General features: G+C 29.4%; 3 protein-coding genes across 5 annotated transcripts; 1 reads left to right on the forward strand and 2 right to left on the reverse strand.

Moving 5' to 3' along the window:
- The first annotated feature begins 233 nt into the window (after positions 1 to 233).
- Positions 234 to 4429, forward strand: LOC113850099 (phosphatidylinositol 4-phosphate 5-kinase 4-like). Its single transcript, XM_027480466.1, has 3 exons — positions 234 to 1136; positions 2728 to 2989; positions 3692 to 4429. The coding sequence occupies exons 1-3, from the start codon at positions 289 to 291 to the stop codon at positions 3869 to 3871; spliced, it is 1290 nt and encodes a 429-aa protein (XP_027336267.1). The 5' UTR covers positions 234 to 288; the 3' UTR covers positions 3872 to 4429.
- A 4665-nt stretch (positions 4430 to 9094) lies between these two features.
- On the reverse strand, positions 9095 to 10633 carry LOC113850319 (60S ribosomal protein L37a). Its single transcript, XM_027480814.1, has 5 exons — positions 10556 to 10633; positions 10386 to 10425; positions 9499 to 9587; positions 9329 to 9411; positions 9095 to 9233 (listed from the first exon to the last, which is right to left on the reverse strand). Exons 1-5 carry the CDS (start codon positions 10556 to 10558, stop codon positions 9170 to 9172), a joined length of 279 nt encoding a protein of 92 aa, XP_027336615.1. The 5' UTR covers positions 10559 to 10633; the 3' UTR covers positions 9095 to 9169.
- A 2543-nt stretch (positions 10634 to 13176) lies between these two features.
- On the reverse strand, positions 13177 to 18095 carry LOC113849559 (beta-fructofuranosidase, cell wall isozyme-like). Of its 3 annotated transcripts, XM_027479549.1 has the most exons (7): positions 17938 to 18095; positions 17806 to 17814; positions 15768 to 16645; positions 15462 to 15620; positions 14787 to 15028; positions 14623 to 14713; positions 13177 to 13356 (listed from the first exon to the last, which is right to left on the reverse strand). In XM_027479549.1, exons 1-7 carry the CDS (start codon positions 18092 to 18094, stop codon positions 13177 to 13179), a joined length of 1716 nt encoding a protein of 571 aa, XP_027335350.1. In that variant the 5' UTR covers position 18095. The 3 variants fall into 3 exon arrangements, with proteins under 3 accessions (XP_027335350.1, XP_027335351.1, XP_027335353.1); XM_027479550.1 differs by lacking the exon at positions 17806 to 17814; XM_027479552.1 differs by lacking the exon at positions 15462 to 15620.
- Between the last annotated feature and the right edge of the window lie 223 nt (positions 18096 to 18318).

The raw sequence follows: 18318 nt of genomic DNA on the forward strand, positions 1-18318 counted from the left end.
AAAAATATAAACATGACTAAATAACGCAGTTTCCATCATAAAAATTATACAATTTAAGTGAGTGTTACTTTTTTAAAATTTAAATTGATAATTTTTAATAAATTATACTGAATGTAAGCGTGTAACATTGATGGAGTTACCTTAAACTCCTCGCAAGCGCCGTTATAGGAAAAAGGTGGTTATTCTGCATAGAGAACCCACTATAAAAGAGAGAGAAGAGAAGATAGCAAAACAGTGGGAATAGGCAGAGAGAGAGAGAGAGAGCAATGTTGTGAAGATATTATGTAAATGCATCAAAACAAAACACAAATTGAGATCGGAAAACAAAACTCTTCCGATTACAGAGCTTATTATTATTCAATAAACCAAAACCATAAAATCTCATACATTCAAAGCCAAACAGCCACAGCCCCTTACAAAAGACCCTCCCACACCCAATCCCACTCTCCTTCGCACCCGCAATCCCCAGCCCCTTCCAAACCCCGCCACGTCACCACTACCCACCCCTTCGCTTCCCTCTCCGCCGCCCCCCTCCGCCGCCACCTCCGCCACCTCCTCCTCCTCTCCCTCCCCTTCTTTTACTTCCTCCACCTTCTCTCCGCCTTCGCCTTCTCCGCCGCGCTCCTCTTGTCGCTCAGCCTCGCCGGGCCGCGCCTCCCCTCGCTCGGCCTCTTCCTCTCGCGCTTTCTCTCCCTCAAGCCCAAGGCCCGCCCCGTGCTGCCTCTGTTCTGGACGCTGGGGACCCGGGCCGAGACGGGCCAGACCCATGGGCTTTGGGTGGTGGCGTACTCGAACGGGGACGTGTACGAGGGGGAGTTTGAGAAGGGGAAGTGTTGGGGGAGTGGGGTTTATTACTACAGCATGAGTGGGAGGTACGAAGGGGATTGGGTGGATGGGAAGTACGATGGGTTTGGGGTGGAGATGTGGGCCCGGGGGAGCCGTTATCGTGGGCAGTACCGCCATGGGCTCCGCCATGGGTTTGGGGTTTATAGGTTTTACAGTGGAGATGTTTATGCTGGAGAATGGGCCAATGGACAGAGCCATGGGTGTGGGGTTCACACGTGCGAGGATGGGAGTAGGTATGTTGGGGAGTTCAAGTGGGGGGTTAAGCATGCCCTTGGACATTACCATTTTAGGTACCTTTTTTTGTTTGGCTTATAGTTTAGTATAATTAATTTTTATATTATTAATGCGTGTTTGGATTCATGTTTCGATGACTATGGATACACCTTTACTTCAATGCTACTGGTTGTAAATTTTGTTTGTAGTTGGCATGTGTGTTGTCTTTGTTTGTGGGGTTGCGTGAAGTGAAATTGTGCGTGTGCCTGTTATGTATTTGTGAATTGCTTTGGCAGGATCTTGGTGCTTGATTTTGGTATGTTTGTGAAGATAATTGGCTGTGATGTGTTATGAGTGTGTCTTCATTTTTTAGGGTTCCTTGTGATTAGAGGCTTCTCTTTGCTGTTGATTGTGTGTGTTGTTGCGTTGTTATTTGTATTTTGCACCTTGACAATCAAGAATGGTGTTGTTGCTGGTTTTATATGATGTAAACTGATCACGTCTGTCTGTTTTGATTTTTCTGTATATAATCTACAAACCTTTTAGGAGTTGCTCTGGCAGGATATTGATGCTTGTTGGCTCGTTGTTGGTATGTGTGTGTGTCTTCATTTGTAGAATTATTTGCAGTTAGAGTTGTGGGTTTTACTTTCTTGTTGCGTAGTTATTCGTGTTTCGCATTTGACCATCAAGAATGATGTTATTGTGGGATTTATTGGATGGAAACTGATCATCATGTGCCTGTTTTGTTTTTACTTTTTTTGCAGAGTTATGTATGAACATTTTAGGAGTTGCTTTTGGCCGGATATTGGTGCTTGATTTACTTTTGCACTTTGTCTTCAGTTTCATAAATTTGTGACAGTTTCTTCCTTCTGTGATACCCTTTTGCTGCTCTTTCTGACCATAGTCCATTTGTGTGTTGGTTTTTCATTTTTGTTGACTTGTTTAGTTATTGACGTTTAGCATTTGACAATCAAGAATGATGTTATGGTGGGTTTTATTGGATGTAAACTGATCACATGCCTGTTTTGTTTTGATTTGTTGTGCATAAACCTATGAGTTGCTTTGGTAGGATATCAGTTCTTGATTTACTTATGTACTTTGTCTTCTGTTTCATTGGTTTACCGCAATTTCATCCTTCTGTAACCTTTCACTGCTCTTTCTGTCCATGTGGTTTATGTTAGGGTTTATACCTCTCAAAGCTGCAAACAATAGGGTATTCCATTATAATAACACGTCAAATAGTCTGAGAGGACAAGTAACCTCTTATGTGATCTTCAGGTCACATAGCAATAAGTCCAACCATTTTGATGCTATGTAATGAAACCAGTCAGTGAGAACAATGACCATCTGTTCTCTGGTTAGTTTGCTTTGATAGATATTTTGTTGAGCATCTACATTGATACTTTCTGTTTTTCCTTTTCAAAAATGACTTTGCCGTCAGTATCAGTGAGTAGGATCCTTAGCATGCATTAAATGAAAATCAGTGTTTAATCCTATGATGCATGAACGCATTCTTCTGATTGTTTCTTGAATGTGGGGTTGCCTCTCCTCTAAGGAATAATCATTAGTGTGTTACTGTTGAATTGAAGGGCATTGTCTGCATCCTTTTTCTTTGCTAACCATAAGTGTTTTACTTTTGTTGGAACTAACTATTTCTGTTTTTATTAGAAATGGGGATACGTATGCTGGTGAATACTTTGCAGACAAGATGCATGGATTTGGGGTATATAGTTTCGCAAATGGCCATCATTATGAAGGAACCTGGCATGAAGGCAAAAGGCAAGGTCTTGGAATGTATACATTTAGAAATGGAGAAATCCAATCTGGCCATTGGAAGGATGGAGTCCTTGACATTCCGAGCACACAGCATGCCACCTATCCTGTTTCTCCTGTTGGTGTCAATCATTCCAAAGTACTTAATGCAGTGCAGGTAATGTTCTCTCCTGATTTATAATTAAAAAAAAAAGAAGATTTTTTCAATATTTTCTCTTTTATGTTTACACGTTGGCTTAGATTTATCAGTCTGGATGTTTCTGTTCTGTCATTGCCTGTTGCTTTGAATATGTTATGACAATAGCAGAATGATATCAATTTTTACTTTTGCTGTAAAATATGATCTGCTTTAGTTATACTTATGTTCTCTTGATTATTTAAGTTATTGGAAAATCAAAAAGGTATCCCTCATTCTTTCTTGTAATTTTTTATTACTAAATTTACAAAATCATTATATTAATTTTTTATGTTATATGGTTCATTTTAAATGTGTTCAAGGCTAGTCTCTTGTCACTGCATGTGAATATTTTTTAACCGAAAATGAAAGAAAATAAATGCTACACATCCAGGAAAAATTAGCCACAATTTTAACAGAATTCATCTGGATTCAAGGGCTGTTGTTGGATAAGATAAAATGGTAAAAATCTCTCATTTATCTAATAGTCAATAAGCAACTGTCTGCAATTTTCCTTATTGTTAAGGCTGAGAGTACGGACAGATAGTTGTACATTTTCTTTTATATGAATCAACTTAGCAGGTTCATATAGAAGGAAGAAAGTGGCAAAAATAACTGCAAACTGTGAATTTACATCATTACATGCTTTCATTATTAATTATGTCTTTCTTTGTGAACAAACAGGAAGCAAGAAGAGCAGCTGAAAAGGCCTATGATGTGGCCAAGGTAGATGAAAGGGTCAATAGAGCAGTAGCTGCCGCTAATAGAGCAGCCAATGCAGCTAGAGTAGCTGCTGTAAAGGCTGTCCAAAAGCAAATGCATCCTAATGTTAATGGTGAGAGCATCCAAATCCCGGCTGTGTGAACTTTTGTTTAGTAGTGATGCAAAAGATTTCATGGAGAGGTTGATTTATTGAATTGCTTCATGTACACTGTCATCATCACCACTGGCTGAAAGCAAGCAGATTTATTATCCATCTGCCATAAGTCTTGTATAGAGGGATGAAAGGTGATGGCTTCCATATGGTAAAAAAATAATGCATAGGTATATATTTTTAACTTTGCCTGTAAATTTATGATAGATGTAAATGGTGGTTTGTGGGTGAAACCTCAACCCAGCTACTGTTGTAAGATCGCTTGTGAAAATAAAATAAGGAGAGAAACTTATAGCAGAAAATGTTCTATTTCCCCAACTTGATATCTGCTTTCAGACTTTGGAATGAGATACGTTTTATGTTACCTGTAAACTAGAGTTTTCCATTGGTTTCATTCGGCACTGTATACTGTAAAATTGAATGTTAGTGATGCAAATGCTAACCAGTACCTTCAGGATATTGGTTGAAAAATCAAAAGTAGAAAGTACTACTAATACATTCAGATTACTGGTTAAAGAATAAAAAATATATAATATTACTAATGCACTTTTATCGTGTATTTTAATGTAATTTTTATTTCTTGATTCCTTATCTAAGGTCTAAAGGATATTATTGGTCAGCAAGATTTTATATCAATAATTTTTGTGTGGTGTAAAGGTTGGAAGCATGATCTTGATTGGCTTAAAGATTTGGATTCGATGTTCTGCTTTTCGTACCAAATTGTCTGCACCTTTTTTAATTGTTAGCTCAAAACAATCCTCTGTATATTTTGAGCTGCATCTTTGGTCAGTTGGAATGGTGTGCATTTGAAAGAAAGCCAAATTGCACTGTATTTAGACCAGCTTTATGATGTACTCTTTTTAATATATTATTAATTATTGGATAAAATTTATTAAAAATTACAAAAATGTTAAAAAATTATAAAATTAAGAGTGAGAAAGTGAGATTTATGTAACTTATATAGTTTTTAACAAATTTTTAACAATGTTAAGAAATATATTGGAAACATTTCTCCTTTGTTATTTCACATGCTTAGTGAGATTGTGGGTATCCAAAAAGCAATTGAGTTAAATGGAGAAAATTAAAAGTTTTGTGGAGGATGGTGATTTGACTAAAACGGATGCCAATCCACTGTCAGTGTAGTTTTAAAGCAGAAATTTAAATAAACAAAACAAGTAATGAGAAAATGATTAATTTTGTAGGTAAAAAATATATGAAATAAAGAGAAGGAAAAGGAAAAGTGAATTTTTCTCATCACTTATTTCCTTAAGAAGAAAGTAGAAAGAAATACATTTTTTTTCTTAAATGCATAGCTATATCTCTAAATTTGATACAATATCAATATTTTTCTTGTATTTCATTTATTTACTTTTTTGTGTTACTGATAAAATTTAAAATTGAAACCAAACAAAGCATTAGAAATCATGGAACTTTAATCTTGTAATAGTAGTTAAGAAAAATACTTGTAATATAATTTTTAACACAATCATTAATATTTTTTTTATTAAAATATATCGTTAACACTCTTAATTATCAAACATTAATCGATCATGGAGTGATAAGATCCGTAGTTGAGTTGGCTTTGTTCTTGTCTCTTGTATGAGCAATTGATATTTGATTATAATATTGAAGAGTTTGAAATTGAGACATCCCCATCAACTCTTCCTCTCTTGTCACCTCATCATACCCCATTGCATCAATCCTATCAACTCTCCATCCACCTTAGCTAATCTTATTATTAGTGTGTGTTCAAATTAATTTAATGGAGATAATTTTGAATTATGGAATATAATCAAGATACACACGTGTAAATCAATTAAAATTATATATTTGTATTAAAATACGCATTTTGTATTAAAAATGTGATAGTTAATTTCATAATTTAAAACAAATAAGGACTACAATAACTTTTAGTGTGTTTAATTTTCTAACAGTAAAGTAATAATTAATTATTTTTCTGACATACGTTATTTTCTTAAATAGAAAATAAAATAAGCATTTTGTCTTTTATATTGTTACTTCAATTTCACGCCTTCAAGGTTTAAGACATTTGGGTTGACCAAACGATTGTTTGTTTAAACTTAAAAAGTGTTTTTGTCATGACATTTTCTAAGGTTCATTGATGGTTTAGATTCTTGTGAGCACAAATGATGATCATGCACGATTAATGAAAGTGATTTTTTTTTCTCTTTCACAAATTCTATTTTTATTTTTTCAAATTAGAACTAGAATTCATTGAAAATTGTTAAGGTAAAGATGAAATATTCAGCTATTTTGGATAAGCTTCTAGATAAATATTTCTTAAAAATACTAATATAAAAATAAAAAATTATTAATTAAAATGTATATTTTTCAAAATTTAAAAAGTTAAATAAAAAAATTATAAATAATAACAAAATATAATTAATTTTAATTTATGAAATGAGTTTGATTTACTTATTAATACTTTTTTATTCTTATAAATATTTATTAGAAATTTTATCTACTGAGCCTTAAATTTGAGAACGACTGGGCTAGAATTCACTGAGAATTGTTAAGGCAATGATTAAATATTTAAGTTTGAGTGTTTAAGTAAAATAAAATAGAATGAAGTATCATCAAATAGATAAATTAAAAATACTATTTTATTATTTAAATATTTTATCATATTGTAAAAAAAAAATCACACTTCTCAGTTTAAAAAATAAAGGAGTTAAAAGTTTTATTATTATTATTATTGCTAATAACGGTAGCCAAATGTATTATATTTTATTTTAAATAACTTAAAATGTAATATAATTTTATTTCATCTAATTTTAAGCAATGAACATAGATAACCTGATTGATTGGGATTCATTACATTTCAATATCTATTTTAAATAGCCTTACAGCCACTCACTTGCCCTGCATATATCACTAAAGATGCTTTGTCTCTTAACCTAATCCTTTGTTTGTTTTAATTGGGAAAAAAATAAGAAGGATTTTTTTTTAAAAAAAAAAATTGGAATTAAAGAGAGGAGAATTTTTTCTGTGTAATTTTATTTTTAAAAAATAATTTTTTTCATTTTCATTTTATTAAATAAAAATATATATATTATTATATGTTTTCTTAGGTCATGATAGTTTGATTAGATTTGAGTTTTAGGGAGCAAATGGAAGATATTATAAAACTAATTTATTACTTCTGTAAGCACTTTTTAGTTTTTCATTATTATAAATTTCATTTTCTTTTAAATTTTTTTAAAAATTTGTTTTTAAAATTATAGGATAAGTTTTCATATAAAAATTTACTAAATATATTTAAGTTGTTTTTTTAAAATAGTTATGGTATGTTTAGATAAAAAGGAAAAAGGAAAAAAAGAGAGAGAGAATGAAAGAGAAAAAGGAAATAAAAAATAGAGTAAAAATAAAGTTAAAAAGATGGTTATTTGGTTCATAATTTTTTTCATTCTATTTTATGTTTGTATACATAAATACTATAAACAACTTTTTGTGTATGTATTTTCTCTGATTTTTGTACCAATCTTAGAAACCAAAAAATAAATGAAAACGAGGAGAAAGAATCGTAATTAAAAGTACAAACAGAAGATGAAAATAGAAAATGTTTTCAAAAACCAGACTAAAAGAATGAAATGAAAAAAATTGTTTAAATGAGTTGAAATAAAAGATAATAAAAATAAGTAGTTAAATTATATTAAAATTAATCATAAAAAGTTTAATCAAACTTTTTTCTAATTTTTTATTATCATATTTTTAATAAAATATTTTTAATTCTTTATATTATTTATAATTATAAAATATTACTTAATAAATCAGAAAAAATATATAATTATATAAATATACATATAATTTTATTAGATTATACGTACATTTGAAGATTTAACAACAACTCATTCATGTTTGAAATTGAGGCTTTAAAAACATCAAGTAATGTGTTTAAAAATACAGTTTTGTCCAAAAGTAAAATTTTTAAAACAAAAATAAATATTTATTTTACTTGTAAATTTGTGAGTTCTTGAAGTTCCGTGATCTAATCAAAAGTTTGCGGTGCTGGTGCTATCTTCACTCATAATCTGAAAGTGTTTACAAATAACAACTATTGATTTGTGCACTTAATAACAAATAACATAGCTACTGAGGAAGATAAAACTCTATTATAAGACTCAATTATTGAACTTGTGATGTTTCTTAAGAAAGATAAATTCTTTGACACTAGAACTAAGAACCGCTGCTTCTCTTCACTCGAATTAATTACCTTGTGAAAGATACGTAAGAAACTGAAATAAATAATAAAAAAAGAGAACTTTACCAACATTTTATTAAAAATAATTGTAAGAAACTAGTAGCACATCTAATTATTTGAACCTCTTAAAATAATGTTTTAAGTCTTTAATACAATTCATTGTATGCACACAAAAAAATTGGATTTCTCGTCTCATTAAAAGGAGTAAGGCCAACTACAAATTTTAAAACAAAGTTAATTTTAATGAGAAAAACATCTACAAGTTAATATAGGCGTGTGCCCTCCTGTATTTCTCTACTTATTTACATTTCTTCTTTTCAACTATCATGATTTAAGTTCGTACAAGTAACGCCTCAATTATCAGAATTTATTTACAGTGCTATTTAAAAACAAAAATCTTCAAATTTTGTCCATTTTATATGCAATCAGAGTGCAAAAGCTTGGTTGGATTTTATGTTAACAATGGTGCAAATTCCAAAATAATGGCTGTATTTGAATGACTCCAAAAGTGAAATTTATAGTTCTAGTACTATCACTTAACATGTTTTGGCACTCAGTTGGTTGAAAGCAGTAACACTTTTCAACCTCTGTCACCAACTAAAATACATGAAATATGTCCTCAACAATGAAATGACAACATTTGAAGCTGGGTCGCACTTTTGTGGTTGCTATCACAAGGAAAACATTGTTATTTGACCTTGCATTTTTCAGGAGCTAAATGCCTAAAATATGTTAAGTTATACACAGTACTAGAAGTATAAATTTCTTGTAAGAACAAAATGAAATGTGTAAACTGCTTTCAACCAACCAAGTAATGCAAGGTTAATGAGTAGAAGTATAAATTTGAAGATAAAATCCAAATACAGTTTACACCGTTTAGAACGTCAGATAACTCGAGAAAATGGAAACTAGTAGCATTCAAGAATGTGAAGTAGCATTACTGATATACCTAACAAAATTCCACCAAACGTTGCTTTTCATCAACTATCCAAACAAAGTATGATAATTTTAAAATAACAAAATTTAGGCTTAGCTTCTGAAACAAAATGGAAAGTGTAAACTCCTTTCAACCCTCAGTCTGCTCTCTCAGCCTCCGGATGGTGCTTCGGACAGTCACAGCACTGGCGGTGCTGTCAAAAAGAACACACAAAAACAAATCATATCCATAACAACAAACAAATAGAAAGTAACGAAAAGGAAAACAAGACTCGGGGAAGATTCTTACTTCAATGTGTAAGCACCTCCAGCTTTCACTTTTCCACAATCTTTGCAGCCCCAAATACCCACAGCCTTTCTCTTAACTGCATACTGAATGAACACAAAACATAGCATTAATAATGATCTTAAGCTCTAGTTAATAATGATCACAAAAATCATTAGACACAAAAATAATACCTTTCCACAGAACTCGCAGAAGAATTTACTGTGTTGACTCACTTCCATCTTCTTAATTTGCTTCCTTAAACTAGCACCATATCGGGTGCCTAAAATTTGATTGCGAGCATAGGTCAGCACCTTACTCGAGTTAGGACACATACAAAATAACATAAACACTAAAAGCTACTCTAAAGTAAATTTGTCTCTAACAAGTAGAAGGGTATCAACCAGCACTGATTTAATTTGAAACACATCATTATCTTAACGCAGAGATTCAAAGGCAAATGCACTTGTACTTGTGTACTTTAGGGACAAGTTCTCTTTAAATAACCTCATCCAACTTAAGTATGCGCGACACAACCAAGTCAGACACCCAAAGAAAACATATAATTGACTGCATTTTGCTGAAAAAGCTGAAATAAATCACTCTTTGATAGACAAAGCTTTCAACATTTTATAAAGGAACATACAAAAAGGAAAACCATAATGTATATAATACAAACAATAAAAAGTAAATGACATATTAACCTCTCCAGCAATTTAGACCTTGCTTGTTTTATCTAATGAAAAACACAAGTTCCAATAAAAACTGTGATTCAGATTAATTTATACACGCATCTCAATCATATTCAACAACTCAGCATCAATTTTATCAAAATTTATTTTACTCAAACCAAGCAAGCCGTAATTTAGATAACAAAAGAAACCGGTGTCATTCCTGATACTCAAACAAATCACTATGATTCACACGTCATACTCAAACTATTTTTACTTCTATTTCTACTCTATCATATTATTTTCATTATATTTTCTGTTTAAAAAAATTATACAAAAAAAAATCAGTATAAATTTATGAAATCAGAAAACATAATGAAGATAAAACAATAATCCCTGAAAGCACGTACCGTATTTTCCAACAATACCAGCCTTCTTGGTTCTCTTTGTCTGCAACAATGATGTCAAATACAGAAAACATAAATAACATAATAATGTTGAAATATGGAAACAGTACAACGTGTGATTTCCCGAAACCTTAAAATTGCAGAACCCAATAACAGATAGAGAAAGAGATTACCATTTTGACGTGCTGTGTATGAGAAAAGGGATCCCTTCAACTTTGAGGCGCGGCTGCTACACGTTACGAAGGAACGAGGGTTTCCCAGTATAAACACTTGTTATAAGGGGACAACCACTAAGTTTTTTTTTCACAAATGGGATTTCCATTAAAAGACAGAAAGGCCCAATAACAATAGTGGGCCTCATGCAGCCCATAGTTAAAAGCCCATTTCAGCTTGTTAATAAGACTCACAACTGATAACTTTTTGTTGACAAAAACACAATGATAAATTTTAGTTGAACAAAAAAGAGGATAAATTGTTCAATTTCAGGACAAAAAAATTGATGTACCATTTGGGAAATTGGGATATAAAGATTTGTTTCAGATTAACAAATTCAAGACAGAAAACACAAAAATTTAGTTAGAATGAAAAGTGATTGAGAAGTATTAGTATCATATTATTTTTAAAACAAATTAGGTAATATACCCATTCTGGAATATTTATATATAATATCAAATATAATTAAAATTATATTTGTTAATCTATTTAAATATATTTTAATAAATAAATTTATATTGGTAACGAAATTATAAAATAATATGTAATCAAAACTTTTTAGTGTATATATTCAACTTTTAAAATAGAATCGGAAATCTGATTGGTTAATTCAATTTTTTTATTTACATAGTTTGAATCTACTTTAATTAGTTTGTAGACAATTTTATTATTGAGAAACTAAAATTACGTGTTATTTTATTAAATTGGTATATTTTTTTCATACTCTGTCATTAAATTAAACTAATTTTTGAATTAAATAATGAGAAATATATATTATATGACTATTTTAAAATCTAATCTGTTAAAAATAGTAAATATTGTAATACTTATTAATGATAAATATTCTAGTATATTAAATAAATTAAAAAATTTTAAATTAATATCAAATTAAAATGAATATATAACATGGAAAAACCTTCTTGGCATAATGAAAAAATTATTATAAAAATCCTTCCATTATTTGAGAGTTTGTTCTTTTTCTTATTATACTAAGTAATTTTTATTTTTTTAAACTTTAAACAATCATTTTAAAGTTAATATTAATTTAAAATTTTCATAATTTAATTTTTTATTTAGGGTAACTATTTTTTTGAGATACATCCTGTTATTTTAATATATTTTAAAGTTTATTATTAGTTGAGATCAATTTAAAGTTGTTATTGAGTCTCACATTTTTTATTATAATTGATAGTATAATTGGTTGTTCTAATTAGAATTTTGTTTTGGTCCAAAATAATCACATAACCTTCATGGAAGAAGGTTCTTTCATCACTAAGAAAAGAACCATCTATTGGCAACACAAAACACTACACAGCTCATGAATGCACTTGAAATCAATAGAAAGACCCCACTCCCACTTGCTCCCACACAACCATCTATTGGCAAGAAAAGCCATTGTTGCAATGCTAATGAGTTAGAACTTACAATGCTAATACCTTTGTTGCTTTTTCTACTTTCTCTACTCTATGGTCAAAAGATTGACATGATTTTTCATTTTCTTCTGTACTAAGTGTACATTACTTTTCATATTATTAAAATGTTAACCTGTTGTTCCTGAGTTAGAATAATGTGTTTTCCAAATTCAAAGATTATTTATTTGTATTCAATACTTATTATATAATATAATAAAAATATGCACTTTTGCAGTTAAATCTTATAACAAAATAAAAAGAAAAATAATGTGACATTAAGCTAATTAAAGAAAAAAACAATGTAACGAATAACTGGAAAAAAAAAACAATTGAAGTTCACATTCAAATATTATTGACTTTATTTTTTGAAAAAAATTTAAAGGTAAAAAAATATATTTTCTCTAAACTATCATTCTAGAGAATAAGTGAAAAGTTATAACTACTATAAAAATTTGATAATTGAAATTTATATAATTACATAAATTATTATATGTGCGTATATTTAATTACAATATCAATTATTAATTTTTTTAACTGATCACTATAACTATTTATTTTAGAGAGATTAAATTATAAAATGATGGATTTTTAAAAAAAATAAAAATATTTAGTTATTTAGTAAACCAATATTCTTTATCAAATTTTTTTAAAATATAATTATTAAATAAAATAAATTTATTAGAAGTTTAATGTAAGAACACGATTGACCTTATCATTGAACTGGCCCTATAAATGTTTTTAATAAAAAAAAAAAAGCAAAAGTAATAATACAAGAATCAATATTTAAATTGATAATTTTTTTTAATTTAAAAAAATCATTTTATTCAGTTTGATGCATATAATATGTCTCTTAATAACCATTTAAAAAAGTGGATAATCAGTGCATATATCATTTTTTTAGAACCACATAATTATTAGAAACTAAAAGCAATGAATACTGAAAAAATTAAAAATAAAAATTCATAAAAATATAAATAAAAAATATACTTAAACATAGAATTTGAACGTTCAGAATTGGACTAAACCAATTGCTTATCTTAAATAATTAAAAATGACAGAAGCATTTGGCAAACATGTTCCTCCAATGGCCAGACAAGAAGAATAAAGATACATTATTTTTGATCAATTATTTCATCATTACTATTATTCTTTATTTATTCTCTTATTTTTCAGTTCATCTTTGCTTTTTTCATATTCCAAGCACTTAATCTTGTGATCTTGACATCGACAGTTCCATTGTTGAACGCATGCAAGTGTGCTTCATCATTGACTGCTAACGTGGGATAAACTCTTGCTGTGATGCATCCTTTTCCTTCTCCTCCAAAACTTTCCACTACAGAGTGATCTATCTATGATAAAGATAGCCATGCAAATAGTTCTTAGATGTTTATCCATTATAGTAAACAAGTTCTTTACCTATATCACTCACTTTACTATAACAAATGTTGTTGAAGTAAGAAAGAATTAAAATCTATGTTCATGAATCATTTGAATTCAATTCATTAAATGTTCATTTTGTTTGGGAAAATTAATGAGTTCAAACTTAAAAATACTTTCAACTATTTAAATGAGGTTTGTAAATTAATAATAAATAATTTATGAATAGTTTGTATGTATATATTATTTAGATAATTAAAAATTCATTTGAAAGATTTAATCAATTTATGATTTAAATTTTATTAATGCTTATCTTATAAATATCAATTACCTCATTCTAATTCGAAAAGTTTTATTTTAAATAAGAAGACACACGAACCTTATTAAAAATAGTCTACTTTTCCTTTTATTTATCATTTTTATGAATATAAAATTACATTTAGTTTTTGCATCTTCTAACATAAAGGTGTTTACCAAATATTAAATAAATTTTCAACGAAAAATTTAATCAAAAATAAATTATAAATGAACTCAAATAATCATGTCTTGTTTTTCTAATACTTTAAAACTTTAAATAAATGAGTATAAGATTGAATAATTTTCTACATATTAAACATGACTTCAAGTGTTTGATTCAATTCAACTTATATTGTTAATTGAGATAATCTATAATTAAGCACACATTAAAATAATTATTTTTTTTTGTATTAGAATTAGGTTAACACACAATAAATATTTTAAATTTCAGTCAAATATAAATTTATCCTGTCATTTTATTAATGTGATTTCATTTCATTTAGTAAAGGTACCAATTGATGAGAATAACTGAATAAGTTAGAAAAATGTAACTAAAGTTTTTTAGTTTTACGACATTGATATATAATTAAAAACAAAACTAAAACTTCTAAAACAAAAGTTGTCAATTTTTTCCTTTTTTTTTTTGATCTATTCTTTTTAAAAGTAAAATAAATTATTTGTTAACATAAGTTTTAGTTTTATTTTCTTTTAAAAATAGCTTTTTAAAATTATTTGAATATATAATTTTTAAAAATTAAAAAGCAACCCAGTACCAAACCAGCTATTAATTTTCCTTTTCTCTTCTATTTTGAAAAAGTAAATGTAAATTTAAGCTTAAAAAGCTATATTTAAGATAAAAATTTATATGGGTTAAATCTTAAACGATATTAACTTATTTGTGATAGTGCATCATATATATGGGTTCATTACAATTAACATACCAAGCTTCTTAGAGACAACTGCTCATGAACAGGGTCCACATCCACAAAAGTTCCATAAGTGGTAAAGTCATTGTTGAGATTCAAAGAAGACCTACAAAGATTTGGTTAAAAGTGGCAATTAGGTAAGAATTTGATGGATAGTGAAACAGGAAGCATGTGTGTACCTGCTTTGGTCACTGCACATGAGCACCATGTATTTGTTGTTTGCTCTAAATACCTTAAAGAACACTGAAGTGTATTCTTGCATGCCCTTTGAAGCCAAAACTAGTAAACCAAAAGGTCCCAATCCCCCTTTTACTTTTGTACCATTTCCACTACAAAGAAGTTGAGGGTCCATTTTCCAACTAGGGTCCAATTCTTGTGCCTTTTCAAGATCATTCACTTCAAATGAAATTTCAACATCAGCCTGCAGGGGAAATTGAATGAGAATTTACCAAATCTTGCACGTTTAGTCACATCCTCAATAATTGTGTGTTGCAATCAATTTTCTTGTTGTGCTGGCTTCCACTTTTTCACTTGTTTAAATGTTAATTGAGGGAAAAAAAACTTGTTTTCAACCACTTTTTCACATACATTTTGTGGACTTCCAATTTATGTGAGATTCACAAACCTAATTGAGTAAAATGTATAAACACATTTAGAATGTATAAGCTATTTTCGATAGTTCTTCAAAAATGTACGTTTATGATTGCTAGATATAGAACTAAACATGCACTAAAATATAATTTGGAATCACTTATTTCATTAAAAATTATTTACTTTTTACAAAACTTTTCAAAAAAAAATTTAAAAAGTGCTTCTTTAATAATTTTCAAAATAAATTCTTCCAAGTTACTAACCTGTGATGCCACCACCCCAGAAACTTCAAGCAATGTGCCACCCTTTAGATTTTTGGAATACAAGTTGACAGGGTTGGTACGTAGTTTTTCAATTTCCTCTATAGGCCATTGGATCAATTGCTTCCCAGAGTTATGAAGCCAAAGAGTTCTAGGAATTGCCTACAAATTCAATTGCATGTATGTTTAGATAATAATTGTTGTTATCGATTTGGTTAATCTGTAGTGTGCATTCAAGTTCATGAGTTGAATAAGCAAATTTCAAGTCAAATTCCACTTCAGTTAGTCTGTGAATTAGATATATATTACCTGAATTCCAGACCATCCTTTGTGAATGTCATCTTCTTGAATTGAAGATTCATTAATCCAACCCCATAACACCCTTCTCTTTTTAGCATCATCATAAAATGTTTTGGATGCATAAAACTTTCCATAATCATATCTTGGGACTAAGGACAAGTCATTGTGCTCAAATCCCTCATCAGGAATAAAGATATCTTTGGTTGTGTCATAAGTTCCAATTAGATAATAATCATGTGAAACATCAAATAAGCTAACCTTAAGCACATGCCTAATGCGAGGTCCATTAATTGATGTGTCAAGGCCAATTGTGCCGTTGGTCAACACAGGAAAAAAATCAGGGCACTCCCACATTCCAATTCTTTTGGCTGAATGCAAAGGGTATTTGGCTTGAATCCAATGAACAAAATCTTTGCTTAGGAATAAAAGTGCCACACCCTTATCACCTTCTTGGCTTCCCACTACTACTCTCCACCAATTGTCATGACCAAGCCATGCAGTGGTGGGATCTCTAAATGAGGTTGCATTGATTTTGTTTGCATTAGAAGGTGCCATTATAGGGTTCTTGGGTGATTTTACCCATTCCCTAAGAAATGGGTCAGACTCATTTTTTGGTACAACCAAGTTTTGAGTTTGATGTTGCTTGTAGTCAATTCCTGTGTATAAAATGACTGGTTTGCCTCTAGAGTTTACTATAGTGGCTGAACCTGACCAACAACCATTTATATCATAAGGTTCAGTTGGGGTAAGAGCATGTTGCAATGAGAACCAGTTCACAAGATCCATTGAAACAGAGTGGCCCCAAACTGTACTGTTGTTACTCCATATTGCACCTTTTGGATTGTGTTGGTAGAACATATGGTAGAGTCCCTTGTATCTCATTGGCCCTAATTAACAAGCAAAAGCATGTTTAGCATATTTTTAAGCTAAGGCAAAAGAACTCACAATTAAAAGAATTTTGATTTTTGCAAGAATTCTTCATCATCTACTGATAATTAATAAACAAGTTCAAAAGAGACCATGTTGATTAAATAACATATTTTTTTAATTTAGTTTAGTACTCTCAATGATTTGCAGAATAATATAATTTTGTAGCTCAACATATATGATGAATTGATAACACCTCTGATCATGATAGGATAGAGCATGTGCAATACTGTTTTTTTAGAATTTAATTTTGATACATTGTGCTACTATTGTCTAACTTTATGACCTTGTTAATGAACCTTAATATATTAACACAGTTGTTATGTAAAGTATTAAATTTATTATATTTTTATTTTAATTACACTTTTAATCTCTATATTTTAGTATAGAGATATATTAACAGTTGTTATGTAAAGTATTAAAGTATTAAATTTATTATATTTTTATTAATTTCTTGCATTTAACCTTTCTAATTTTTAATTGTACAAACTAGCTCTCTCATTCCAAAATTTTGTCTAATTATTAATAAAAACACAATAATGATACGACACATTGTTAAATTATATAAATTAATAGAGAAAAATATATAAAATATTTAAATAAAAATATCAATAAAATGTATAAAATTTAATAAATAATTTTTTATTAGTTAATTATTGTATATGTTTTTTTCAAATTTGTATAAATTAATTATCTATTACATATTTATTAAAAATTTATTAATTATTGAATAGAATTTTAGACTTAATTTGAACAATTTAAAGTTAGAAAGACTAAATATAAGCAATTAAATTAAAAAAAAATCACAATCTCACATAAATTTAAGTATACAAACAAAAATACAATTACATTTATATTTTTCTTCACATCCAAAAGCTTTATGATATAGTTTTGTAAGTTTAGGCTCTGTTCACTTGTCGCACTAGCCTTTCCTATATCTATCTACCTTGAATTTTCTTTCGTCCTTTTCTGGGCATTTATCTGATTGAGTGTTCTTGCTGGAAATGAACAACTTAGTGTCTTTGTTTTAAATTTACTTATGTATGCAAATTAGCTTTTATATTCATTAAAAGAACCCAAAAAAAGACTAGAAATGAAATAGGGTCAAAGTAGAACTAACCATTAGGATCTGCAAGTCCATTTCACCATACATATCATGCAAAAACAAAGAAGGAAAGAGTTAGAAAAATAAAGAGAATATAAGGAGTTTAACAAGCATTTGATGAAGTTAAAGCTAAGTTTAATGAAGTACCATTCATCCAATTCTTGGAAGGTTGGAAGTGAAAAGATGGTCTATATGTTTGGTTGAAGTTGGAAGAATGAGTTTGATAGAAAGCTTCAATGGGAGCAACACCATAGCCAAGAAGAAAGGGAAGCATAGCCATCAACCAAATTGAAAAAATGGCCATGTTAAGGAACTTAGTGGGAATAACATTGTAGGTTTATGCACCTATTTATAGCAAGAAGAATCCATTGTATTTAAATTATAGGGAAAACAAGTTCATAACAAGGATTGCTTTTTGGAATTCTCAAATTAAGTAATTGCTTTTTGGAATTCTCAAATTAAGTCATGTTTCAAGGATTTTCTTAAACTTTAGAAGGTTTAATTTTGATTTTTAAATTCCTTTAAATT

Source organism: Abrus precatorius, unplaced genomic scaffold (genome assembly GCF_003935025.1).
Source record: "Abrus precatorius isolate BTA unplaced genomic scaffold, Abrus_2018 Scaffold9, whole genome shotgun sequence".
Lineage (NCBI taxonomy): Eukaryota > Viridiplantae > Streptophyta > Magnoliopsida > Fabales > Fabaceae > Abrus > Abrus precatorius.